This window comes from Salmo salar, chromosome 01, assembly GCF_965601325.2.
Source record: "Salmo salar chromosome 01, fSalSal1, whole genome shotgun sequence".
Lineage (NCBI taxonomy): Eukaryota > Metazoa > Chordata > Actinopteri > Salmoniformes > Salmonidae > Salmo > Salmo salar.
Window position 1 is genome coordinate 26,396,899 of NC_138291.1, and position 27,586 is coordinate 26,424,484.

General features: G+C 45.1%; 2 protein-coding genes across 3 annotated transcripts in view; one reads left to right on the plus strand and one right to left on the minus strand.

The window, feature by feature from the left end:
* The window catches only part of LOC106586563 (cysteine-rich motor neuron 1 protein-like), a 48,542-nt gene extending 45,075 nt beyond the window's left edge, over nucleotides 1–3,467 (plus strand). For both annotated transcript variants that reach the window (XM_014174117.3, XM_014174031.3), the window contains exons 14-15: nucleotides 37–215; nucleotides 811–3,467. In XM_014174117.3, coding sequence (XP_014029592.2) covers nucleotides 37–215; nucleotides 811–1,002 — 371 coding nt within the window. In that variant the 3' untranslated portion in view covers nucleotides 1,003–3,467. The remainder of the gene's footprint in view (nucleotides 1–36; nucleotides 216–810) is intronic.
* A 958-nt stretch (nucleotides 3,468–4,425) lies between these two features.
* eif2ak4 (eukaryotic translation initiation factor 2 alpha kinase 4) lies at nucleotides 4,426–27,586 on the minus strand. The gene is made up of 39 exons (XM_014173926.3): nucleotides 27,197–27,586; nucleotides 26,955–27,070; nucleotides 26,548–26,650; nucleotides 26,224–26,397; nucleotides 26,064–26,144; nucleotides 25,666–25,814; nucleotides 25,476–25,576; nucleotides 25,203–25,360; nucleotides 24,546–25,084; nucleotides 23,900–24,015; nucleotides 23,600–23,754; nucleotides 21,552–21,985; nucleotides 21,392–21,455; nucleotides 21,217–21,306; nucleotides 20,858–20,980; nucleotides 20,221–20,325; nucleotides 19,916–19,982; nucleotides 19,736–19,815; nucleotides 19,317–19,418; nucleotides 19,151–19,201; nucleotides 18,724–18,960; nucleotides 18,263–18,338; nucleotides 17,729–17,850; nucleotides 17,480–17,529; nucleotides 17,185–17,353; nucleotides 14,275–14,391; nucleotides 14,073–14,138; nucleotides 13,717–13,887; nucleotides 13,406–13,540; nucleotides 13,200–13,307; nucleotides 12,804–12,932; nucleotides 10,231–10,317; nucleotides 9,897–10,009; nucleotides 9,733–9,791; nucleotides 9,231–9,334; nucleotides 8,750–8,818; nucleotides 7,417–7,461; nucleotides 6,545–6,660; nucleotides 4,426–4,884 (listed from the first exon to the last, which is right to left on the minus strand). The coding sequence occupies exons 1-39, from the start codon at nucleotides 27,329–27,331 to the stop codon at nucleotides 4,827–4,829; spliced, it is 4,974 nt and encodes a 1,657-aa protein (XP_014029401.1). The 5' UTR covers nucleotides 27,332–27,586; the 3' UTR covers nucleotides 4,426–4,826.

Here is a 27,586-nt window from a genome sequence, read left to right on the forward strand (position 1 = left end):
TCTGTGGGGGAGAGCTGATATTGATTTTCCCTGCAGATGGGAACAGCCTGGGAGAGAACATCCCCAGTCAAACTGAGATGGCTCTCATCTACCAATCAGCTGCCTGGATACTGGCCGGTCTCCTCCTGGCCATCGTCATCTTCCTCATTGTGGCAGTCCTCATTAACAAGAAGAAAAAGTGGGTGCAGATGTCGTGCTACAGCGCCCCCAAGAAGGTGAGAGGCATTGTGGGTAAAGCCGCTCATTAGGCCCAGTACTGTACGTACAGCTTGCGTAAAAAGACTATTCACAAATTAATTGCAACCCAGCACCGAAATGCCTCATGATTCTGCCCGATAGAACCAATTCAATTACTTAATTTTTTTGCTGTTGGTATGGGGTTGCTGCCCAAACTCACACCACTATGGTGCTAAATCATAGCACCATAGTGGGGCGGGTGGGCCGTTGTTTTAGGATCTAATCTGTGGGTGGGTCGTGGGTTTTCCTTGATCTTCCAGCTCCTGCTACAATTCATGTTCAGGGTGTCATAAAGTAGGGATTAATGTATTTTTCCAGCACTTCATTCTGAAGGAGCACTTTGAACTGTGTCAAGTTTATCATAAAATGTGATCGTTTTACAACACCCCCATGAAATGAGACTAGAGCAGCACAGAAAATCGTAATTCGTCACATGGTTTCCGAAAAACTCTCTTCCGTCCAATCTAGACATGATAACACAAAGCAGTAGGATTTAATCAATATAGCTGACAAAACCTGTTGTGTGAAAGTAAAGTAATTGATATTAACATTTTTCCTTTCCTCCTTTCCTAGACTGTGATCCTGAAGAAGCATGTGAATAAGAACTCGGTGGTGTACATGGAACCTTCAAAGGAGAACAAGTTCCAGAGCGTGAAGAATGACTGTGGCATCAACTTCTCCCCAGAGATGAGCTCACCATGTGGGGAGAGGATGCTCATCCCCCGGGCCAAGCTGAGTACGGGCCAGGGCAGGGGACAGCGCTAGACCCCCCTTCCCCTAAACACCAACCCCCGTTCACCAGACCCCCAAACTCTACGCTGCCCAAAGGGCTACCAAGCACCTCCTCTTCTCTCTTTCTCACATTTTCATGGTGATCGATCCACAACAATGCATGCAACTGCCCGTTGCTTTATCATACTGCTGGTGCAGTGAGGAGAGACTGGGGAGGCAGGAGGATGTGGCCGTTATGGGACTTTGCCATACAGTTCACCACAGACAGAGTGACAGTCAGCCAGAGAGGCTACTAGTCAGCCAGAGAGGCTACTAGTCAGCCAGAGAGGCTACTAGTCAGCCATAGAGGCTACTAGTCAGACAGAGAGAGCTCTGAAATATGAACATGATCATCATCGCTTCTCGCCTCCTCTGGAACTAGAACATGAAACTAATAGGAGGAATATAACAGCTTTAGGACAGGGGTTTGGGTTCTAGTCGAGGGTCTCTAGTTTTCTGTTTTCTATGTGCCGCAGCGCAGCACCGCAATCCATCAACAATTGTTTTAGTGATGCCAATTTAGCTGGTCTTCCAGTTGTAATCAATATTGGATGGGAGGGTAAGTCCATTATCAGATGAATGGCTAGTTCCATGACTCGCTCCTCTCCCCAGTCAATGACTTTGAGCAGCATCAGAACCAAGCAGACTATGGCCCACAAAAAAAAGAAACCCAAACTCCTGCTTTAGAACGTGTGGTTTCCATCTTAGCTTTTCTTTAAAAATATATTTCTATGTGTAATAGTTGTAGTGTTTTTCTTGGTCAAGCCTCGTTTTTGTTATGGAAGTCTCCATGGTGGCAAGATTAAAACATTGTAAATGCCAGACTAAACATTCCCCATCTATGCAAAGGAATGACACTCTTCTATTCCCACTTACTGTAGTGGTTTCTGTCTGCCTCAAAGGTGATGACCAAAATCATTCCATTCTAAAAACAACCAACCACCCTGGGAGAGGGAACACTGTGTGAATGTATTCTGCCTCAGCTGTGAAGCCAGTGTGTCTGTCTGTAGTACAATATGGTCCTTCATCCTTCTGTACTCAATAACTCCCTTCAGAAGGAATCATCCCATTGGCTGGACTTCATCTAGAAATGGGAATGGACTTCAAGATTAGGTGGATTAGTACTAATCCAGACTGTTATTTTATAGCTTGCAGATAAGAGGACTCGTTACAGGAAACTACAGAAGCAATTCCAGACTTTCTGGAGTTACTCATGAGGAATGTCAACATACAATAAGCCTCACTTATATAACTTCATTTACAGCTGTGCGTAAACATGAGCTACTGTTTCCAGAGAATGTTAACATATACATTAGTAGCCTTTATTTTATAGCCTTAATGTTTTTCATATTTCATTGTTTCTCCTGTAATGACGTATGCTAGTCCAATTTTGGTGCAATTTGTTGTGCCGCGTATTCCATGCCCAGGTAACCTGACTGAAGGTCTCCCCATTCCCCCAGTTTATAACATATTACAATGAACTGGGGCAAGGGTCTCAAGGAGACTCTGCTATGAAATGCAAATAATGGTACATTCCAACATCAGCGCACGTTCATAAAATGTAGCACTTTTGTTAGGATCCAGTGTTTTAAAAAGCTGTGGGTGAGATTCCTGGCGGGATAAAGGCCTAATCAGGGATTTGATGGGTATATTTAACACATGGAGATGATGAATCACTTCAGTAAACATAATGGTGCAGCAAATTATAGGCTTATTTAACAATCTGATCAACCTAGTGAAATAGATGTGCTTCGGAGCATTACAAAACAGACTGGGGTTTAATAGGAAATCTTTGGATCTGATTTCATCGTTACATTGCCAGTCTCTCGATACAAAGATCATTGTGATGCCAAAACTGTGTGGAGACAAATATAGATTTCTATTGAAGAGTTTCAAAAGTAATTCAGTAGATTTGGGTCTGTTTGAATCACAACCATGTGGTTTAAATGAAGGGATGAGGAGACCTGTAAAAGTTATTCGTTTTTCCTATGTGTAAAAAAGGTAGATAAAAGTAGGACAGAAGAGTACCTTATTTATTTTTTCACATAGCTTTATTTATTAATACTAAAGTATAGTTTGAGTTAATGACATGTGTTTTTGGCAAATGAACTTGGTAGCCAAAGCTGCTGTACATTTTAGATATTGTAAGCAATTTACCATTTCTATCTGCTTTGTTTTTCAAGCTTATTTATTTTATTGTTGCAAACTGTAAATACATTTTTCTTTGCTGTTGAACTGTAACATTTATACTTATTTTGAAAAACAAAATGTGTGAACAAAAATGACCTTTACATTTAACATTTGGGAAGACATTTCAGTGCTTGTGACATTCTCATGGTGATATCATGTTTGCAATGCAAAGTGTGACGGAGCAGGCTGATGCCTCGTGCTTTTAAAAAGACTGGAAATCCCTACAAATAAAATAAATATCCATATGAATAAATATCAACTTAGCAACAGTTGGGTTCAAAAGAGGTAACATATCATAGCATGGTTAGATGTGACATCTGTTCCTTTATCTACTGTTGCCCAGTGCTGCCAAAGGGGATCTGCTTCCTGGGCTCCCAAGTGGTGCAGCGGTCTAAGGCACTGCATCTCAGTGCAAGAGCCGTCACTACAGTCCTTGGTTCGAATCCAGGCTGTATCACATCCGGCTGTGATTGGGAGTCCCATAGGGTGGTGCACAATTGGCCCAGCGTTGTCCGAGTTTGGCCGGGGTAGGCCGTCATTGTAAATAAGCATTTGTTCTTAACTGACTTGTCTAGTTAAATAAAGGTTAAATAAAAAAAATCCTCTCTCACTTAGTTTCCCAAAGGCTTTAAAAAGTGTCCTTTCTCTTAAGCATAGTTGCTCTGCTCTCCTTATCCGTGTTGTGTTAGCAAATATGGAAGACCAGGGATGTGTGTTTGGTGTTTCTCACAGCCCACAGGACTATACGGATGAGGCGTGAGTGGGGAATGCAGCGGCCAGCGGCCAGCGCTCAGTCTCACACTCGGGGCTTCATAAAACCAGACAGAAAAATACTGAGCCAGGAAGGCTTGAACAGACAACCGGAAGAATTCCGTTTGACTTGTCCGTCACAGTAAAGCTCAAGATGAGGAAGTGAAGATTTGTCAGAAAACACAAGAAATCAACCATTTAAGGAGATTTCTTCCAAAGATTAGCTTCTTACAGCATAACGGTTAAACCAATTATTAGTGTGGTCACAACGGCTTTTCAATACCGTCACATTCAACAGGAAAATTTGGGGGAATTCAGAGTACTAGTCAAACACCCTATATATCTCTCAGTAATAGAATATCCACAGTCCACAGCTAATTATCAAGTTTCTCAGCTAAATCCAAGGTTTGAGCTGTTTTATGAACACATTCATTGTTTTCGCAGACTGCTGTTTTCTCAAAGAAGAGAACCACAAACTGAGGGAAAATGTGATTTATTGCCATTATTAATCATGTCACTTAAAAAATATGGAATTGGACATTAATTTGGAAACGTTATCTGCAATCAAAAACCCCTTCCTCCTCAGAATGTATATGAGCTGTTCCATTAAGGCAGGTACAGTAAGATTAGGAACTGTCTTGTGGTAGGGAGTAACACAATGCTGTGAGCTTCAGGGTAACAGCTGATTGTACCTGGATTACATTTCAACATAGTAAAAGTTTACTTTTGAATTTGGGTTCACTCTGAAAAGGAAAAAGTCACAGAATAAAGCTGTCAACCTCTTCAAACAGATACTGTTTCAGTAAATTGAAAAGCACAGGAAGCCCGTTGTGCTGGGAGCAGCTTGGAGCTTGTCCTGGGCAGAAACATCTTCGGTTTTACAGAAGAATCTTGTAGTAATCATCCCTGTAGCTGTACAAAACCACCACAGCAACCCTGCAAAGACAACACACTCGTCAAGTCAAAAACTTGACATTTAAATGCATGTCCAAAACAACCCCACCGTGTGTCCACTAGCAGACTGTTGATGTTTCCATATGCAAAGGGAATGTATAACACTTGCTATGGACATCAAAAACAGACAATAACCTATAACTGTTTTCTTGTGTAAGTCTACCACACCAGGTAAAGTCTGTTTAGCTGTTTAACTGGCCAGTTCATTGTGTAAAAACAGCCTAATTGGACTATTTCTATTCATTGTCACCTTGATCATTATTGGCCCTAGCTTTCCATTATTTTACAGGGCATTTCAGATGACCTGGGGGGCAGCTAGTCTGTTTTGAAGTACATGAAATAGTGGCTGTAGCTGTAAGACTGGGGCAGCTCAATGACTGTGGGGCCCTATGGGTAGTTTATAGGCACAGTGCAGCCAAGTAACTGTTGACTACTGTGGCCTTTGGCCCACTCATCTGGTCTTCTCTGTGCGCTAGTTTCAGCCAAAACAAACACAAAAACACCCACTGTGAATATCTCCATTGTTATCGAGCCCAAATGACATTAATTTGTCAGTAAACACTTTTCCCTTAACGGTGAATGAGACACACAGTACACACAGGAAATTAAAACCAACTGCTCTGGACAGTCTACGAAGAGCCCAGATGGAACCAGAGAAAGAGGCTCTAGCTTTCTCCTACATTATCCCCATTCATGAAAGAGAACATCCATCAAATCCTACATAGGCTCCTTGTTCTGAGAATCCAAATAAAGCTAGGCAGCGCAAAAAAAAATAGAGTTTAGCCGAGTCTTTGAGCAGGGCTATAGGCAGTGAGGCTGGTATTAGCCCAGGCTCCTGTAGACAGCATGCAGTGGGGCTTTAGCCCTGCCTGTGACCTGGCCTATGGCCCAGGACTCTAGGTGTCACTCACAGTGGAAACAACCAGACAATAGACAGACAAACAGTCCAAATCCTTCCCCCAGATTCCAAATGGAAATCTGATCATCTGAGGTGGTGTTTTAGAGACTATAGATATCTCTGACCTGATCATCCGAGGAGGTGTTTTAGAGACTATAGATATCTCTGACCTGATCATCTGAGGAGGTGTTTTAGAGACTATAGATATCTCTGACCTGATCATCTGAGGAGTTGTTTTAGAGACTATAGATATCTCTGACCTGATCATCTGAGGAGGTGTTTTAGAGACTATAGATATCTCTGACCTGATCATCTGAGGAGGTGTTTTAGAGACTATAGATATCTCTGACCTGATCATCTGAGGAGGTGTTTTAGAGACTATAGATATCTCTGACCTGATCATCTGAGGAGGTGTTTTAGAGACTATAGATATCTCTGACCTGATTTGTTTGAAGAGTTGACTGACATCCACACACCTGGGGTGTGGGTGGGGGTTTTCTGGTGTTTGCTGGTCATAAAAGGAAGTCTGGTTTTTAAAGGGCCTTTAATGATCTCTACCATTTTCCTCAGGTTTCATGATTTTTAATAAAAAGGCGAGTTGGGCCTGAGTCAGGCCCTGGGAGCACACAGGGGTGAGGCGATGGGGTATACTGCCCTGCTCTCACACTCTGGCTGGGCTCGCCTGCCCTGAGACACCCATACGCTGTTCAAAACAGCCCAGTAACCACAGGTACAACTACGCACCTTTTCATGATTTTGAAGCGGTGGATCTCCTCGCAGATGGACTTGAGGTAGCGCTGCTTGGGGAGACGCGACAGCAGATGTTTAACACTGATATCGAACGGCTCATCTCCATCAAACTACAGAGAGAGAAGTGGCAAAGAGAGAGAGAGCAATCAGATATTCAACATAGCCACTGTGATCAAACAAACACGGTTGTTATTGTATTTGAAGTTACCGTGTCGGAGACTCCACCATCTGCAGTTAACGGGGGGGAAATATCAAAGATAGATCTGCGGGTTGTGGATTTTAAACATTGTATATTTTTGCCTGTTGAGACTGGCTGTTCAGTAAAACTGCTAGGATAGTTTAGAGTCTCAGGCCCTCAATGCTCTGTGGGGTAATTAGTCAGTGTGATGCAGGGTTTCCTGTGGGTCTGGGCATGCACACTGTGTATTGTAAGTTGTTTTCTCTGACACTCAATCACAAAGCCATGTATGATGTGAGAGGGGAACTGTATAAAGTTGCCATTCATTCTACGCTTTGTCTGCTAACATAAGCTTATGTTCGGAGCATTTTTTAAATCTTTATTATGTTTAACACCATATCATTTACATTCTCTTTTTTTAATGAAAGCTAGGGGTTTCTGCTTGGTTTGGCAGGCGCTGCAGCCAGGAGTTTGGAATGTGAGTGTTCACACCTTGTCCCAGCTGATAGTTGGGTAACTCTGTGGTGTTTACTCCCCTCCCCAGACAGAGCTAAAGAAGTCAGGACTCCCTTATCTTTCCTCTCCGAAGGCCTGACCTCTCTTCCTTCCCTCCCCTACTCCATCCTGCCAAGATGTACTTTATTGGTTGTGCAGACAGAGGTCATGATAAGCAGAGCTGGGTACAGACCTCCAAAGACAGGAAGTTGATGAGGGTTTCTTTTGTCAGGTCCACCTGTGACGGAACAACAAAGGAAGGTGCGTTAGACTCCACTAACACAACGGATGTTACTGTATCTCACCATGTAATCCCAGACCACACTGTACATACCACGCTGTCCCTTTCCTTAGGAAGTATATGTGACCTCAGACACAGCACTCAAATATTAGCTATAGATATTCAAGAAACATTCCACAATCGCACAAAACAGAAGGTTCAGTTCCCTCAGCTCAAGGTCATGAAGATCATTTGCACACTGTGCTGTAGCAATTTAGTCAGAGCAGAACATTGACTTTGTTCATTATTCCTCATTCACGGTGCTCTCACCACCACTGTAACTCATTCACAGTGCTCTCACCACCACTGTAACTCATTCACGGTGCTCTCACCACCACTGTAACTCATTCACGGTGCTCTCACCACCACTGTAACTCATTCACGGTGCTCTCACCACCACTGTAACTCATTCACGGTGCTCTCACCACCACTGTAACTCATTCACGGTGCTCTCACCACCACTGTAACTCATTCACGGTGCTCTCACCACCACCGTGCTTCTACCCCTGCATTGCTTGCTGTTTGGGGTTTTAGGCTGGGTTTCTGTACAGCACTTTGTGATATCAGCTGATGTAAGAAGGGCTATATAAATAAATTTGATTTGATTCACGCTGCGCTCACCACCACTGAGTGCACTACTGTAAAATGTACTTGGCAGGAAATCATAGAACTGTCAGTGCTGATTTTCAATCTATGCGTTTTATATTTTGGTTAAATTGCCTTTTTCTTTAGTTAGGGGTATTACCTATGACAGACGGGTAGCATTACTGCTGATGTAACCTGGAAGCAGACTTCTAGCTCTGAGTAAATACATACCGGCATCAAGGTGAATATGTCTGTTATGCTTCAATACCTCACACTCCAGCATCTAACCTCTAACCCTCTGATCCTCACAAACATATGGAATGACAAATGTATTTGGACTATGTCGTATCAGTAAATAATACACTGTATAATTTACTCTGTGAATATCTCCTTTCAAATTGACTACAAAACCACAAATAAACAAAATATGCTAGCAATTTAGCTCCAAATGACATGCTCTCTCCTTCTGTTTTCTGTTTTGGAGCAACTGGAATCATTTTGTAGCCATCTACCTCCAGGAGAGCTCTGTAAACCCCTCTGCAGTGCAGAGAAAAACAGAGGGGAAAACCACTAGTCCAACTGATCAGCCAACATCTGTCCTCATTTCACACATGGATTCAACAGATAAGGTGTAGAGGTGGGAAAACAGAAAATGACTTACAGCCAGAACTTCGATGTCATTGCTCTTGTTCTGTAAATTGCTACCTAGATTCTGCAATCTGGTTTGTATCTGAACAAAGAGAGAGAGCGAGAGAGCGAGAGCGAGAGAGAGAGAGAGAGAGAGAGAGAGAGAGAGAGGGGGGGGGGGAAAAGAGTAATTGCTCCCATGAACACAATGAAACTGGAAAACAAAAGCCACTTCATCCTCACATGCAATCCATCTCTACGCGAGCCAATGGGGTTTATGCCTGGGCTGGCGGCGTGTAAAAGGCGGCGTGTTGTCTGACTGTGACGAACGCTACAGTGACACAGAGCTGGGAAGCACAGCCAGAGAGGGAGAGAGGCGGCGAGGTTGTCCCGGTCTCGTGATCGGCTGCATGACTGGGCTTGGCTCGGTCCGTCTGTCTGTTGTGTATGTCTTTCTGTCTGTTATAGCCTACTCCAGGAAAGGTGTGAGTGACAGGTGTGATTGATTGACAGACCTGGGTCTCAAAGCGTCGTCTGGTGCTAGAGGACACCTTCTCCGGGGTGAGGAGGTTCACATTTATGTTACTAGAGGCACTGCTCCCGTGCTGCTCTGATGATCCTGTCAGATCACACCACACACACACAATCCTAATGAGACCATGGCAATATGTCAGAGCTGTTACAGCCTTCTCCCACCACCACCCACAGACACCAGTCGACTGAGAAGCCATCATTGTTAGCCAGACTAATAAGTCCAGTGTGTTGTATTAAGGTTTATATCTACTGTACATCTGAGCCAGAGGTGGTGAGAAATGTAACACTACCACTAATGCACTTTGCAGTTCACCATCGCTCTTTGATTATCCATTTAACAAAGCTCGGCCACCATGTAGGGACTTAAACCCAGAACAAAGGAGGTTCATAGGAAACCAGAGGACCATAATTACTGCTCTGCTCTCTGTCAAAGGTAATGGGGGTCATCCATGGACACAGGGTCAAGAGGCTGTTTAACTGTACCTGAGGTACTAACGAGTGATCCCTTGGAGTTCTGAAGAGAGACAGTCTCAGAGATTTCCCTGTTGGAAGAGAGACAAACAACACCGCTGTGTCAGTCTCTAGCTCCAACTTCACTGGAAGTCTAGAACAGAGTTTGTGCGTGGGTTAGTAAACCGTGTTGTCACCTGACATTTTTCTCCTCATAGAATTTGGTCCGACATTTCTGAACAATGTGATCCACAAGGTCAGACTCTGGAATCCTCTTCTCTGACTGCCTTTCCTTCTCAAAGGACTTGACCTGGGGACACACAGGGGATAGGGAGGGGAATCAGACCTGCTTCCAAAACACACTTTCACTCCAAATTCTCAAATTTTAGGGAATTCATATCAATACCATATACACTGAGTATACCAAACATTAGGAACACCTTCCTAATATTGATTTTCACCACCCCGTTTGCCCTCAAAGCTTTGAGCATCTGGACAAGCTTTAAGTAAATGAATAGTTAATATTATTACCTTGATGTAGTTCCCCTCCTTGTCTGAGACCAGGGCCATGCAGGTGATGCCAGCCTGTCTGCAGTGCTCCAGCAGAGTCTCCTGGGACTGAACACAACACAGTCAGATCCAGAGGGGAAGAAAACACTACTTTGTAATAGCCGTATATGGTACTGCTCCCAAGAAGATGATGTCCCAACGGGCTCCAGATCCTGCAACCTATTTCTAGACCCAGATTAACATTTACTGTTACTACTACTATATGTGGATTGACCAACTGTATGGTTTTGGTGAATTGTGACATGCATGTACTTGCTATTGGGCAGGGTTCCCCAACTGGTGGCCTGTGGGCAGAATTGGGCCAGCGGAGGGTTTTATTTGGTCCCCAAAATTCTCCGAGCCCCCCCCCCCCCAAAAAGTATAATTTTTCATTGTTGGACATAAAAAACACCAGGAAATCAGCTTCAAGTGATTTTAATTTGGGAAATCTGTTCCCAAGTATTTCCACGCTTAATAGATAGATCGTATACAAATGTAATCAAGGTTTGAAATGATTGTTTTAGTCAAATATTACATCTATTTGGGCTTCTTGTGGTCAATTTGCAGTCTACAAATGATTTGGAATTATGTTCCAGCCCCCCAACCATCCGCTCAAGAAAGAAATTGGCCTGCAGCTGAATCTAGTTGATGATCCCTGCTATAGGGGTTGTGGTAACAGTGGGCTTCAAAGTTAAGTGGTTACAGTGAGCAAGTGGACCCCTTCAACACTATACAGTGAATTAGTTTTAGGATAAGCTCTCCCTCAACTCCATGTTTCTCCTGTAATATGACAGTGGGGTTATGGGAAAGTTAGTTTGTGGCGTATTTATCAAAGTGGGCTGTCTGTTTAAGAGTAAGAGTTGTAAGCAGTCCTGGTGGTTTAGTGGTGTGCTGAAAGCTGGGTTCGGGCAGGCTTCAGTGGCTTTCCTATGACTCATCAGTTCCTGTGCAAACGGAGAGTGTGTGCCGTACGTGTTGGACAACACGGCAGGAATGTAATAATAAAAGCAGAAAACTCCCCCATTTTACACTGAGATCAGAGCAAGTGATGTGGTGGGAGAAAGAGAGAGAGCAGGGGTGGAAGAGGTACCACTGGGCCACGGCAGCATAAAGCCTGGAAAATGAAATGCGTGATGGGGGAACGCTTCACTTGTGCCTCATAAATTCCTCCAGAGTGGCGGAGAACCAAGTTTAACTTGGAACGGAGAGCAACTCTGCCCATTGCACAAACCTGGTCCTGTCCGGGTAGTGCACTCACCCGTGGCTGTGTGTAAGCAGCAGAGCTGATTTATCCTAATCAAATACAGACAGGTTTCAACTGGCAGGCAATGCTGAGTCAGAACAGAGCAGCAGACGGACTCTGCTGAGGAACAATCCCTGTACTGTATATCACCTCTCTGCTTCTCTCTCCCCACCAGCTTCCTCACAGCAGCTCTCTCTCCGAGACTGCCGAGGCTATAGCTCTGCCACTGTGGATGCCTGAAGGTCGACCAGCTTTCGGCCATATGCCTCCCAGGTGACCTCAGATTGGGTTCACCATATTTGGCTAGAAAAGCTAAAAGGAACCATCTCCGGACCATAAATTATAATTTACTGGAGATTTGGCTAGTAAAAACAGTGCATGTGAAAGGTGTTAGGAGGGGAGAATCTCAGCACTTAATAAACTCTGAACACTGGATGTTGTCTCTCACACTACCCCCTCCCCCCAGCTGGCTGGCTGGTCCATAAGGCAGGCATCCCTAACAACTTGGAGTGACATGTTGTTCCTCTCCAGCAGAGCAGCGTGAGCTCAGACAAAGCAAAGCTTTTAATTGCTGCTTGGGGCTCAGGGGGATGGAGTTGGGCAATCAGTGACGTTATAGAGAGTCACAGAGACAGAAAAAGAAGAGATCAAATGAAAAGTAGAGAAGAGAGGGAGGACACTGGAGTGGGTGGAAGGAATGATGGAGAGGACAAGGGAGAAAAGGGTGAGGTAAACAGAGGAAAAGAGGATAAAAGAAGAGAACAAGAGGGAACTTTTCAACGAAAGAGAGAGAGGAGAGCTGTCAGCTGCCCGCTAACGCCAGGTTGTGGGGGCCAGCCAGAGAAAGACACACAGCAGTAGTGACATACAGCTTCCTGGCCTGAGATCAGGCTGTCACATAAACATGAAGAATGGGACGAGGCATGGCACCAGAACATCAGTCACACTACACCACCCACATGCAACAGGATGACAACAAGTACACTGGAACACATTGAAACTCTTCTCAGGATAAAGTTGGTCAACAGACTTCAACTACAAGCTGAAAATAAAAACTGCGTAGAAAACTCTATACAGTAACAGAGTAGTATTTCATCGTATTTCTTAAACGTGCTACACTAACAGGCTTATACAAGTAACCTCAAAATGGATCCCATTCCCCTGAGTGTTTACAGGTCCAAACACTGTCAAGGTAAATAACTTGGGCAGTTTGGACCCCCTGTCCATGTGGGGTAGAATAGAATAAAGGTGTTGCCCCCTGTTGGTTAGGTATTGTCACAGCAGAAGGCACTACATGCTGCTCATCACTTACCTGTGACACATCATAGACGATGTCAGCAGAGACCCCTGCTGTCCACAGCTTCTGGATCACATTAATGGCCCTGCCCATAGAGGTGTGGCCTACAGGCACCACCAGCACATCACACAAACTGATAGAGGGCTAGGAGACAGGGAGTTAGGTTTAAACATGCACACACACATAGAGCTCAACACAAATTCAGTTGATTTGATTACAGAGGGTTCAGAGGTAAACCCATCAACTGTCATTCTACAGTATAGAAATATACAGTAGAGCCTTTCCCAAAACTGCTACATTTTAGAGGCAGGATAATAACAGATAACTTCAATGGAGGCTGAAAGTAATAAGCCATCCTCAAATATGACCTTCTGTGTCTGTGGGTCATTATCACTGATGAAGTGTTCTCACCGGCTCCTCCATGTTGGCCAGGGCAGCACAGACCTTGTCCAGAGCCACACTGGCCCCTACTGCCGAGGGGACAGGAGCAGAGGACGCTGGGCCACGGAACTCAAGGATCTACAGGAAGAGAACCAGAAACCCTGATAGTTCAACACTTCCAAGGACCGAAGTTGGGACATAATCTGTTGGCGGCATGGGTAGGATGGGGGCATTACCAGGTGGTCATATCTCCCTCCTGCAGCCACGATGTCTGGCACGGTGCGTCTGCGTTTCTTGATGAAGGCCACAAACTGGAAGATGACCCCACAATGGTGCTGCACTTTATATACCAGACCCAGGTTGACCACCACCTAAAAGACACACACACACACACACACACACACACACACACACACACACACACACACGAGAGAGAATCAATCAATCAATCACTCAACAACAAAACACATTTCAATACCATTCTCTCCATGCACTTCATACACCTGGGGTAACAATCAAGATGGAGAGAGAGAGGGAGTAGCAGTACCTGCAGCTTGACGCCCAGTCTCCTGAGCAGACCAGTGAGCTCCTCCAGGTCTCTGAGGCCCTGCTTGGCCAGCTGGGTAACGGCAGTCTTCTGTTTGGTCAGAGAGGTGATGAGGGGGACCAGGTCCCGAAGGTCTCCCTTTTGCTCTATGTATTTATACAGCGTCTGCAACTGGCAGGGCAAGACAGACAACATCAGACACAGATCTGAACAGAGAGAGAAAATACAGTATCTGTAGCTGAGAGCAAGGCAATGTTGAAGAAAAGCTGACCAGTATCTGAGCAGTGTCAAAGTGGACATACTGATGATTTCACCAGACATGTCATAAAACACCAGAAGCAACAGTAGATACTTACACTGTTGTTGGACAGAGAGAGGTTACAGAACTTGGCCTCCACCTCTCGCCTAGTCAGCTTTTCACTCTATGAACAGAGACAGGATACCATTTTATAGTTCCAGTGGTAGAACAAAGATGTTATGGACAAAACTTCTACGACACAATCTATGCATGCATGGTGTATGTTTCATTTGCCCAAGTGCGGTGGGCGGAGTACTAACCATGGCTTCACAAAGGATACTGGAGGCGTGGCTCAGCTTGTCCTCTGGGACTCCGCTGTGTAGCAGGATGGCCTTCAGCAGACTGGTGTGGTTCAGGTAGATGTGATAGTTCCTCTCCTAACACCACACAACCAATACACCATTACACCTGAGCACAAATACAATCCTCATCCATAAACCCCGACTGTAGGAGGCCCGTTCATCCCTAAACCCCTACTGTAGGAGGACCGATCATCCCTAAACCCCTACTGTAGGAGGACCGATCATCCCTAAACCCCTACTGTAGGAGGACCGTTCATCCCTAAACCACTACTGTAGGAGGACCGATCATCCCTAAACCACTACTGTAGGAGGACCGATCATCCCTAAACCACTACTGTAGGAGGACCGTTCATCCCTAAACCACTACTGTAGGAGGACCGTTCATCCCTAAACCACTACTGTAGGAGGACCGTTCATCCCTAAACCACTACTGTAGGAGGACCGTTCCTCCCTAAACCACTACTGTAGGAGGACCGTTCATCCCTAAACCACTACTGTAGGAGGACCGTTCATCCCTAAACCCCTACTGTAGGAGGACCGTTCATCCCTAAACCCCTACTGTAGGAGGACCGATCATCCCTAAACCACTACTGTAGGAGGACCGTTCATCCCTAAACCACTACTGTAGGAGGACCGTTCATCCCTAAACCACTACTGTAGGAGGACCGTTCATCCCTAAACCACTACTGTAGGAGGACCGTTCATCCCTAAACCACTACTGTAGGAGGACCTCTCATCCCTAAACCACTACTGTAGGAGGACCGTTCATCCCTAAACCACTACTGTAGGAGGACCGTTCATCCCTAAACCACTACTGTAGGAGGACCTCTCATCCCTAAACCACTACTGTAGGAGGACTTCTCATCCCTAAACCACTACTGTAGGAGAACCGTTCATACCTAAACCACTACTGTAGGAGGACCGTTCATCCCTAAACCACTACTGTAGGAGGACTTCTCATCCATAAACCACTACTGTAGGAGGACTTCTCATCCCTAAACCACTACTGTAGGAGGACTTCTCATCCCTAAACCACTACTGTAGGAGGACCGTTCATCCCTAAACCACTACTGTAGGAGGACCGTTCATCCCTAAACCACTACTGTAGGAGGACCGTTCATCCCTAAACCACTACTGTAGGAGGACCGATCATCCCTAAACCACTACTGTAGGAGGACCGTTCATCCCTAAACCACTACTGTAGGAGGACCGTTCATCCCTAAACCACTACTGTAGGAGGACCGTTCATCCCTAAACCACTACTGTAGGAGGACCGTTCATCCCTAAACCACTACTGTAGGAGGACCGTTCATCCCTAAACCACTACTGTAGGAGGACTTCTCATCCCTAAACCACTTCTGTAGGAGGACCGTTCATCCCTAAACCACTACTGTAGGAGGACCTCTCATCCCTAAACCACTACTGTAGGAGGACTTCTCATCCCTAAACCACTACTGTAGGAGGACCGTTCATACCTAAACCACTACTGTAGGAGGACCGTTCATCCCTAAACCACTACTGTAGGAGGACTTCTCATCCATAAACCACTACTGTAGGAGGACTTCTCATCCCTAAACCACTACTGTAGGAGGACCGTTCATCCCTAAAGCCCTACTGTAGGAGGACCATTCATCCCTAAACCACTACTGTAGGAGGACCGATCATCCCTAAACCACTACTGTAGGAGGACCACTCATCCCTAAACCACTACTGTAGGAGGACCGTTCATCCCTAAACCACTACTGTAGGAGGACCGTTCATCCCTAAAGCCCTACTGTAGGAGGACTTCTCATCCCTAAACCACTACTGTAGGAGGACCATTCATCCCTAAACCACTACTGTAGGAGGACCGTTCATCCCTAAACCACTACGGTGGGAGAACTTCTCATCCCTAAACCACTACTGTAGGAGGACCGGTCATCCCTAAACCACTACTGTAGGAGGACTGCTCAATGAAATAGCCACAGAGGCTGGCTGCTGCTCTCTCATTCAGTGACTCACACATTCTTAACAGCTTTCTCACACAAAGAGAGGGAATATACAGTAAATGGTGCAATCAGGGAGAGGGCCTTTTAGAGAGGCTTGGAGCCATGGTGATCCTCTGGCTGTAACAGAGCAGGGCTGGGGTGGACTGGGCTCATGCTGAGTGAACTGGGCCTACTGTACCCGGGTTTTTTCTGGATCAAAACGGTGCTTAGGTGGTGAGCGTGGCAGGGGTTGCGGTCGGCCTGGCTGAATTTTAGAGAACATTTTAGAGGGCCCCATCTTGATGTTGTAGAGACATTTTTGCTTTTATAAGCCAATTTCCTACAATTCTACAAATTTGTTCATGGAGCTAAGATACACTTTATGCCGTTTTAAAGCCAATTTCATGCAATAATACACATTTTGCCATGCAACCGAGAAGAAATGTTGCAGTTTTAAAACAAATTTGGTGTAATTTTACATATTCTGCCATGGAGCTGAGAGAAGATTTTTAAGTTTTAAAGCAAATTTCCTGCAATTCTATGCATTTTGCAATGGCTGTGTTCTAACTATACTAGTAAATAGTTTTTAAGAATTTTCAATTCTCCCTGACTGCCTAGATTATATTTTGGTGATTGTTAGTTCTCAAAGATTATATAGGTCATTTATCCTTTCTACATTCTTTATATCTGGTTTTAGTCGTTTACGTTTACACTGAAAGCATTTTTCCCACCCAAGAATTTCAATGGCAGAAAAATCCCTGTGTAGTGTCCAGGGAGTGAACAGGTCTGTGACCTGCTATAAGGGAAGGACAGTACGGTCTGTGACCTGAACTAGACTGTGACAGGGGTAGTAACATGGTGAAAGGAGTGAGCCAGACAGGAAGTGGTCCAGTACTTGTACCTGCAGGACACTAAACTCCTGGATAATCTCTGAGATGGTGAAGATGGTCTCAGCGTCAGGCAGCAGGCTGTTGGTGACAGGGACAATGACATCAAAGGCACACTCCAGCAGCTCCCTGGGGTGAGCCCTGTCTGGCTTCCTGGGCCGGAACACACGCTCGATGCTCCACCTGCGCACACACACACACACACCCGTTACATTATGCTGGATATAAACACATGCTCGGATGACATGCAAAGACTGAACATGCATAGACTCAAGAATTCAGTGATTGACTCCGGACTTTGAGGTTTACCTCTTGAAATTGGTAATATTATTTCTGGCCACAAATCTTGCGAATGCCATCTGAAATGGAGACAAAAGAGAGACTCAATAAACAGTGCATGCAAGACTACAATAAATCCCTATGTGGAAACAGACAGTTAGTCCCTAGGATGTTCCAGGGTTGTCCTGAGGTTATCCTGGCTCTAGTCCATTCTGATTGCGTGCCACGATCACTGAGGGCTAGTTAACGGTGTAGTACTTCCTGCTTCTTGATGCTCACCCGGAGGTCGTAGGGCAGGGTGACAAGCATACCGCTGTGGTCCATCAAGCAGGCCAGCTCACTGCCCTCATACAACTTCCTATTCCTGGGGAGCAGCAGGGGGGTCTGGAGACGCACAGCCCCTGGACAGACAGCCACAGAAACACTATGTTTAATGTATGTTAATAAGTTTAATGTACATAAAAATATAACCTCAAACACAATATGGAAGTTCAAATTCAGCCATGTACAGTATCTACTTCTTATATTTCATAATATATATCTGGATGAAGCAGATAATATAGAAACTGAATAAACAACTCAAATAAAGAATCGCAGCTGTATAAAGGTCTATAACATGTATATATATAACCAAACATCTGCTAAGAATTATAGTCACTAGAGACAACAGTATATATGGGAGCAGATGTTTAAGTCAAGGCCCCCAGTGAGGTCTTCATAACAGCGAGTTAGAGTGGAATGGGTCAAGTCGTTTGCACAAGAGAGTAAACAAGACTTCAGCTCTTAAAATGGGACAAAAAAGTCCGGACTCACCGTGTTTCTTGAAGATCCTGGTAATTGTTTCGTACACATACTGTTGCAATTTAGCACTGTTGAAATTAAAACTACCCTGCAGCAAAACAAAACAAACGCAGTCTGTTATGAATCAAAAGGCATCGATTAAAGCTTAAACAATCCCAGCATTATGTGGAACAGATGACAGGAGAGCTGTAGCAGAACACAGGACCAGCATCATTACTGTGTCTACAGTGACACCTACAGGAGGAGATGGGTAGTTCTTCCCACTTTGGACCATTCTATTCTGAGCATTCAAGACAAATTCTCCAATACTTGTGTCACAAACAGTGGTTTGAGGCTCTATGAAATGGCAGACAGAATAATCGTACCCAAGCTTTAACGTCTGGTTGGCTTTGTGTTGTGTTTGTGTGGCTAGGTCAGGTTTGAGGGGTCTGGTCCAATGTGTCAGTGTGTTGGCCAGAGCAGCAGCCTAGTACCTTGTGGAGGTCGACATCGTAGGTGTAGTCCATGACAGGGGAGGTGTTCTGGGAGAACAGCTGGTTGACCATAGTGCGGTAGGCCTTGCCATTGACGTTAGCCATGGTGTGCTGCAGGACCTCGTGGAGCTCTGACTCCTCCATCTGGGGCGGGGGCAGCAGATCACTCTTCAAGAGCTCCTGGGCCGTGGGACGCAGGGCCGGGTCATGGTTCAACAGCCAGCCAATCACCTTCCTCTGAGATAGACACAGGGCTAAGGATCAGTCAATCGGCCCATACTGTGTAATGTCACTCAGTTTGGTTTCATTAAACTTCCCGTCGTCGGACTATAATGTGAACTACTTCTACTTTATACATAGCTTCACAAAAATTCACAGAGCTGAGAGTATAACTTGTGTAACATGAATTGAATATGTCCTTAGTCACCTGCATTCCACTCTTACACTCAGGGAAGTCTTCAGGGAAGTGGATGTCCTCCTGCAGAGTGGAATGACAGAGTAATGGGACAGTGATCAGAGATGAGTGATTGAGACCCTTCCCGTGCACCCCCCCCCCCACACCTATCTGTGTTCCCTTTGCTGGACAGACTCACCATGCGCAGCTGGCTCAGGACTGAGATGCGTTCAGATCCGGTGGTCATGGGCCGGTAGGACATCTCAAACAGGATGATACCCAAGCTAAACAGATCCACTTTCTGAGGAGAAACACAGATCACGGGTTGAACCCTCTCCCCTTTACATCAGGTTCATACAGTCCATTCAGAATGATATATTTCCTAGTGAGAACACAGTAACACCGTTGGGAAAACCTTGAACTGCCTAAAATGACGGAGGACATTAGTCTGTGCTCCACCCAGGAGTCAAGGGCCTTAAAAAGTCATTATAAGATAGTATAATTCTTTTGAGACTTCTTTTGAGATCTTTGATGAATGATTGTACTGAGACAATGCCTCTTTATTTTGTTCTTCTGAATTGACTTTGGTGCTTGTTCCATTCGTTTTGTATTTCTTACCTGGTTGTAAGTGGCTTTAGTATTTCCTTGCACCTCTGGACTGACATACAAGGCAGTACCAACCATACCAGTCATATTCCCTGTTCAGAAATAACAAGGTAGAAAATATGAGCTTAACAGAGTCACAAAGCCTGAAACACTTGGGGCAGTTTGATGTGGAAGGATGTTGCTTCTCAGTACCTGTTGGGTCCGATTTGAGAATCAGAACAGAGCCACTCTCCTCAATATCCAGTTTACCTGCTGCAGCCTATGAGGAGATTAAATGTACAGTCAAAACCAAATATTTGTTGATTCTTGACTTATTTGGGTTTGCAGAGAAGGAAATAACACATTACAATTCTGACATTAAGACAGAAAACACAAGAAATACATCAACTTGATACAGTGTCAAAATTCCACTTATAGACCTCAACATGAACTTCAAGGTATCAGTTCATTCATCTCTATCACCAGGAGACAGCGAAGCTGAGGACATTAAGGCATACCACATTAGCAGGATGGTCTGTGGCCAGGCCAAAGTCTCCAATTTTCACATGGTCCTGAGAGTCCAAGAAAATGTTGACAGGCTTGAGGTCTCGATGAATCATCCCCTGTTGGAAGGGTGATGGGGAGGTGATCAATTAGTGCTAATTGGAACCATGGCTGGAAGCATGTCATACGCGTAATCATTGTTGTTCTGGGCCGTGCTGTGACAGCTTGGCTTCTTGGTGTAGAGGTAGGAAGCAACATGTATGCCAGAACATTTGAGCGTTTGAAAAAACGAGAAGAGGATCCTTTAAAACACCGTTTTGCATCAAACACATTTCAAAACACTTCGTACAGCACAAATGATATCCCATATCAATGTCCCACCATGAACCTAGCAAAACCTTTCTTTGACATTGGGATCTGAAGATTTAGCAGATTCTTGGAGTGGAACAACATAGTCACAAACAGCGACTGTCCTGGACTTCCTCCTTCTTAATCGAATGTGACAGGACAGTACCCTCTCTCTCTCCACTCTTCTCCAACTCTATGATCTTAATATGACATCTCTGTTCCACACCCTGAAGCAGACATTGAACCCTACAGTGCACTCTGAAGGGGACATTGATTAGGGGAGATGGGGCTTTGCAGACAGACCTGTTCGTGGATGTAGGCCAGGCCATCCAGGATCTCCCTGAAGAACCTCCACAGGCGACTGTTGTCCTGATGGAGGCCCTGGTCAATGGTGTCTCGCAAAGTGCTTTTTTCACAGTATTCCATCTGGAGGGAGGAGAGAACACAGGTTAGATCAGGGTGTCCACAGCCAGATCAACAATTGTTTTTAAAAATAATAATACATACATACATATATATAAGCTGTGTTCTGATTATGAGGGGGTCCCTGATTCATTTTCTGTCACGGCCCAAAATGTTTGAGAACCCCTGGGTTAGATATCAGACATAAAACAGTGCCCTCTACTGTGATATTAGTTAAGTGCTAGTGAACTGAGCCTTACCTGGATGTAAAGGTAATGTGCTATGAGCTGTGGCCTCTCCGAGTCTGTGCTATCTATCGTGTCACCCCCCACTCCCTTGCTTGGCTCCTCCTAAGGAATGGAGATTACATTGAATGTAATTGGTGAAATTGTACACACTAGTAACACACACTATGGCAATAATGTGAACACTAACCTGAGATATGCTGCCATTCCCATTGTCAAAAATGATGTCACTCTCTGAGTCACTGTTTGATGGGCTAGACGCAAACAAAACAAATATCAAAAAGTGCATTTTATTTCAGTATATCAAGTGCACAGGGCACTGCACCAGATGTACCCTCAGAGGAACTCACAGGAACGAGGCACAGAAGACATCCTCTTCATCATCATCGTCCTCATCGCTGGTCTCGTGGCCACTACACTTGGCGCTAGAGGACCTTTCGATGGAGGTGCTCCACTCCACCGAGCTGGCCAGGGCGGGGGGAGGGGCGTTGTCCTCCACGTTGTCAAGAATGCTGAAGCCCAGCTCGTTGAGTCGCAGAGAGGGGGCTCGGACCTGGGGCAGTTTCTCCGCTGTGCTCTTGGGCTCGGAGCTGTCTGAGCTCAGGACCCCCGTGGAGGGGGTCTCGTGCCTCTCGATCCAGGCGTTGTAGTAGCGGACGATGTTCTCATGGTTGAGGCGCGAGAGCAGCGTCACCTCACCTTTGATCCTACGGAACTGCTTACTGGCTGGGTTCACCTGGATACGCTTCACAGCATAGTAACAGCCATCCAACTTGTTCTGGACCTGCACACAAAGAGAGCGTTATGGACAGAGAGAAAGAGAAACAAAGATGGGTGGGGAGACAAGGGAATACAAACATTATGTGAACAATAACCATGGACTAAAAGAAAAGGGGAAGGCTATGAAAGCTACTGTCAGCTATGCTATATTAAAACCTGTTAGGGCTAGGGGGCAGTATTGACACGGCCGGATAAAAAACGTACCCGATTTAATCTGGTTACTACTACTGCCCAGTAACTAGAATATGCATATAATTATTGGCTTTGGATAGAAAACACCCTAAAGTTTCTAAAACTGTTTGAATGGTGTCTGTGAGTATAACAGAACTCATATGGCAGGCCAAAACCTGAGAAGATTCCATGCAGGAAGTGGCCTGTCTGACAAGTTGTGTTTCATCTTGGCTCTTTTTATTGAAGACTGAGGATCTTTGCTATAACGTGACACTTCCTACGGCTCCCATAGGCTCTCAGAGCCCGGGAAAAAGCTGAACGATATCGAGGCAGCCTCTGGCTGAAACACTTTATCGCGTTTGGCAAGTGGCCGATCAGAGTACTATGGGCTTAGGCGCGTGCCCGAGTCGACCCCATGCTTTATTTTCTTTTGTCTGTTTACCTAAACGCAGATTCCCGGTCGGAATATTATCGCTTTTTTATGAGAAAAATGGCATAAAAATTGATTTTAAACAGCGGTTGACATGCTTCGAAGTACGGTAATGGAATATTTAGAATTTTTTTGTCACGAATTGTGCCATGCTCGTCACCCTTATTTACCCTTTCGGATAGTGTCTTGAACGCACGAACAAAACACCGCTATTTGGATATAACGATGGATTATTTTGGACCAAACCAACATTTGTTATTGAAGTAGAAGTCCTGGGAGTGCATTCTGACGAAGACAGCAAAGGTAATAACATTTTTCTTATAGTAAATCTGACTTTGGTGAGTGGTAAACTTGCTGGGTGTCTAAATAGCTAGCCCTGTGATGCCGGGCTATCTACTGAGAATATTGCAAAATGTGCTTTCACCGAAAAGCTATTTTAAAATCGGACATATGGAGTGCATTGAGGAGTTCTGTATCTATAATTCTTAAAATAATTGTTATGCTTTTTGTGAACGTTTATCGTGAGTAATTTAGTAAATTCACCGGCAGTGTTCGGTGGGAATGCTAGTCACATGCTAGTCACATGCTAATGTAAAAAGCTGGTTTTTGATATAAATATAAACTTGATTTAACAAAACATGCATGTATTGTATAACATAATGTCCTAGGGTTGTCATCTGATGAAGATCATCAAAGGTTAGTGCTACATTTAGCTGTGGTTTGGGTTTATGTGACATTATATGCTAGCTTGAAAAATGGGTGTCTGATTATTTCTGTCTGGGTACACTGCTGACATAATCTAATGTTTTGCTTTCGTTGTAAAGCCTTTTTGAAATCGGACAGTGTGGTTAGATTAACGAGAGTCTTGTCTTTAAAATGGTGTAAAATAGTCATATGTTTGAAAAATTGAAGTTTTTGCATTTTTTAGGAATTTGAATAACGCGCCACGGGATTACACTGGCTGTTGAGTAGGTGGGACGTGTCCCACCTAGCCCATAGAGGTTAAACATGGTTTACCTTGATAACGGCACCAAAAGCTCCTTTCCCCAGCAGCTGTAGCTCTTCAAACTCATTGAAGTAGCGTGAGAACTGCCTCTGCAGCCCAGTGCTGAACGGGGCATTGAGGATGTGACTGTGAGGGATGACCGATGACGCAAAGTCATCCCCATTGTCTGGGAGAGGACAGAATACACCAGTCAGGATTCTATATGGTGAATCAGAACTCTGAAGGGTAACAATTTTTTTACAACTTTATAGACTTTAAGACTGAAAATATCTAGTGGCTCTGTTCTGAACTTTGTAAAGACAAGTTGTCACCTTCTGGACTAGCATCCTGGCACTGTAGAGGGGTCTTTGGAAGTGGAGGGTTGAGGAAGGGGTGGTCCAAGAGCTGCTGGGTGTTCCAGCGGTCAGCATCATCCAGGCACACACACCTACCACACACACACACACACACACACACACACACACACACACACACACAGACACACACAGTGAACGTTGCATTACGCATGGAAACATTAATGTAGGGGATTCCTGGCACGGCCCACTGTGGCCATCAATATCTGGTCCACACTGTGTTACTCTGCATCCACACAACCTAACCCTGATTAACACATTGTCCATGATAGGAGGACAATAGGCCAAAAGGCACAGGAAAGTTAAATACATCCAAATGAACCTGTATGTGCAGTGTGCCTGGTTTCTATCAAAATAATAGTAAAGCTGACATGTTTCCTAAATCATCTAGCTAGATATCCAAAAAAACATGTGCTAATGAGTCATAATCTGTAAAACACATTTTAATTTAACCACAGAAAAATACTAGTTTTAATTGACTGCCACCATAAAAAAGTGAGAAGGTCCAGGCATGGAAGACGTGGCTGAGACTGGGCTGTCTAGCTGTCACTGAGACTAGCTGTCTGGCCAAACTGAGTTGATGGTTATTGTCAGGCAGACGTACCTGTTAAGGAAGTCCTGGAAGTCAGCTGGCAGGCTGGTGGGCACAGACACAGGGTACTCCCTGACCTCCTTCCCCTGGCTCAGTGCCAGCAGCATAAGCCCCATGCTCCATACATCCCCTTTCTTCCCAGCCTTGGTGGGAAGCATGTCTTCACAGAAGCGCACGCGGGCCTGCACAAAGATGTCCTCATTGCAGATGTCACCCAGTCTCTTGGAGAGGCTGTAGTCTGTGAGACGCACATTGCCCTGGTGGTCCAGCAGCACACTAGAGGCGCCCAGCTGTTTGTGGACAACAGAGTTGGAGTGGAGGTAGTCGAGGGCAGCCAGGAGCTGGGTGGTGTGCAGGCGGAGGCGCTCCAGGGGGATGGCGGTCTGGCTGGACAGGCTCTGGCTCAGACTGCTGCTGACCCCGACATACTCCACCAGCAGGTCCACCACCAGGCAGTCATCCCTCTCACTGGAGCTCAGGGCCTGGTAGTGCACCAGGTTAGGGTGCTCCAGCTTCAGCAGGGAGTTCAGCTCACTCTCCGCTCCATGGATCTATAAAGAAATTGATAGAGGGTATTACTTAGTGTGTAGGCATCTGTGTTACAATATCTTGAAATCTATGACTATAGCATCTGATGTCAGGGAAGGATCTCAGCAAGGAATTACTCACCTGCTTTTTACAACTGTCAATCTTGCTGTTTTCCTCACTGGTGAAGAACTTGCCAATCTTCTTGTTCCAGCGTAGGATCCACTCGTATACTACAGCAAACTCTCCGTTGGTAGCATCGAACGCATTATAAACATTACGGCCAAGCCTCTCACTCTCCCCTGCCAGAGACACAGACACATAGCATACTGAGGCGCACAACTCAACACTGACAGTACAGTAAACTACAATACAAAACAACATGAGAGAGATTTACAGGAAATTATAATCGCTTACCCAGGCACTTCCCTCTATGCACTACGATGTCCCCCAGGGTACTGTTGCTGAAGTGAAGCACTTCCTGTGAGCGTTGGCTATCCTCGCTATATGTGTCCCGTCTGGTGACAACAAAAACAACATGCAGAGTTAGCTCAGTGTAGTTCAGGCACAGAGCTATATCTTAGGAATGTATGTTGCTGGTCCATGCCTGTGGCGGGTGTTCGAGTTGGTTCGTCTCCGGTGGTTGGCCCCTTTTCTGGGCTCAGTGGGCTCAGGTGGAGGCCCAGGGGAACAAGGTGAGCTGCCCAATACAGAACAACTTTCTACGGCCGGCTGGTCCAAACTCTCAAAGCGCTCCTGGGCAGTCACAAAGCCAGAATATGTTTACATTCCATGCTCTGTTTTGTATGGAGGTTTATTTTGAATATGTAGGTCAAGTCAAGCATGATTTTAATTAATTTGGTTTCAAACAATATTATATTAATTGATGATCAGTATCCTAAAAACCTAAAGTCCGTCACTTTTCCAAAGAGGGATAAGAAGTATTGGTTATCTTCTAAAAAAGTGAGTTGGCTAAATGTAAACATTTGAAGATTATGAAGGCACCTGTTTGGCCATTTCTTTCCTCTTCTTCTCCTCTCGTTTCTCCTCCTCTCTTCTTTGGATTTCAGCCATGATCTCAAATTTCTGTAGAGGCGAAAGGGTTTAAAGATATAGTACATTTGTGTGTGTGGTGTGTGTGTGTGTGTGTGTGTGTCCTCCTCACCGTCTGCTCCTCTTGCCTGCGGCATTGATCCAGTCGCGCCTGCTCCTCCAGGGCTAGCCTCTCCTGCTGCAGCCGCTGGTTCTTCAGCATCTCCTCATGGAAGGAGCTGGACGGACGCTTGTTGTGTTCACTCAGAAACCCCTGGACATGGTCCGCAAGCTCATAGATCATCACCTGGGGGAAGAGAGGGGGAGGTGATGGAGAAAATATGTCATTTTGAGACTTCCACAAAGATGTGACCAAAGCAAAATGATCATTGTAGTGTCAAGGGGTTCAGTGGAGATGTTTGTCATCTGTCTGCCGCCCTGTAAAAGTCTATCTCACCTCCCCACATCGCTCTGCAGCCAGTTTAGTGAGCTCTGTCTGGAGGTTCTGGAGGTTGTCATTGGAGAGACCTTTGGCATTCTTCAAGTCAAGCTCTGGAGGCCTGTCTCCCAAACAAACAAAGGAATGAATGCTTAAAAACATATACCATTTTGTTCCAGACAGATGAAATGATTAGGCAATTGTAGCAAACCAAAAGACACATTGAACGTACAAATCAGGCACAGTATTCCTAATGCCAGAGGTGGCAGCTGTTATTATATTTCATCAGACAGCAACAGCTGGCCTGACTACACGTGGCCCCAGCGGTGTACACTAGGAAATATCTAACATTATACATCTGAATCTAGGGCAAGATATACTGTATTACATGCATTCCATCGATGGATTGATCTAATGATACTCACACATCTGGGTACGTTGGTGGGATTTTGACCTGCAAGTCCACTGTCACATAACTTTCCTTCCCATTGCTTAGTCCGTTAGGTCGCAGGCACAGGTATACCTCGGGTGGCCTTTTGATCTGAATGAGGAGAAAGCAGAACACAAATATAGGAATTCTTGTTGGTGTAATCAACACCACGTTGCATTAGCAAGTCAGCAATCAGGAACTCTATTCATCAAACAATTGTGTTGAAAGTAGGCCTACCTTCCATGGACGGTTATTCCGCAGATCCTGAAAATCATCTCCAAAAATGGATGCAAGCGCTTCTAGTTCGTTTTCCTGTTGAACAGAATAGTCTTCGGTCCCACTCCCAGCTGCAGAAGTCTGATGACAACTCATCCTACTAGCTGAGCTACATGGACACTCATGTCTCGCGCATACACCCGTCTTAATATCGAGGCGAATTAGTTACAACCTATTGTAACACTTGTCTTTTGTTACTTAGAAACATTACAATATCAACCTTGGATAAAGTTACGCGATCAATAATGTATCTGATTCCAAAACGTTGAACTTCCAGCATTGACAGCACCACGGAATCACAACATAGTCGCAACGCTGGTGCATGGTAGGCGTCATACGTGCCGTCGCAGA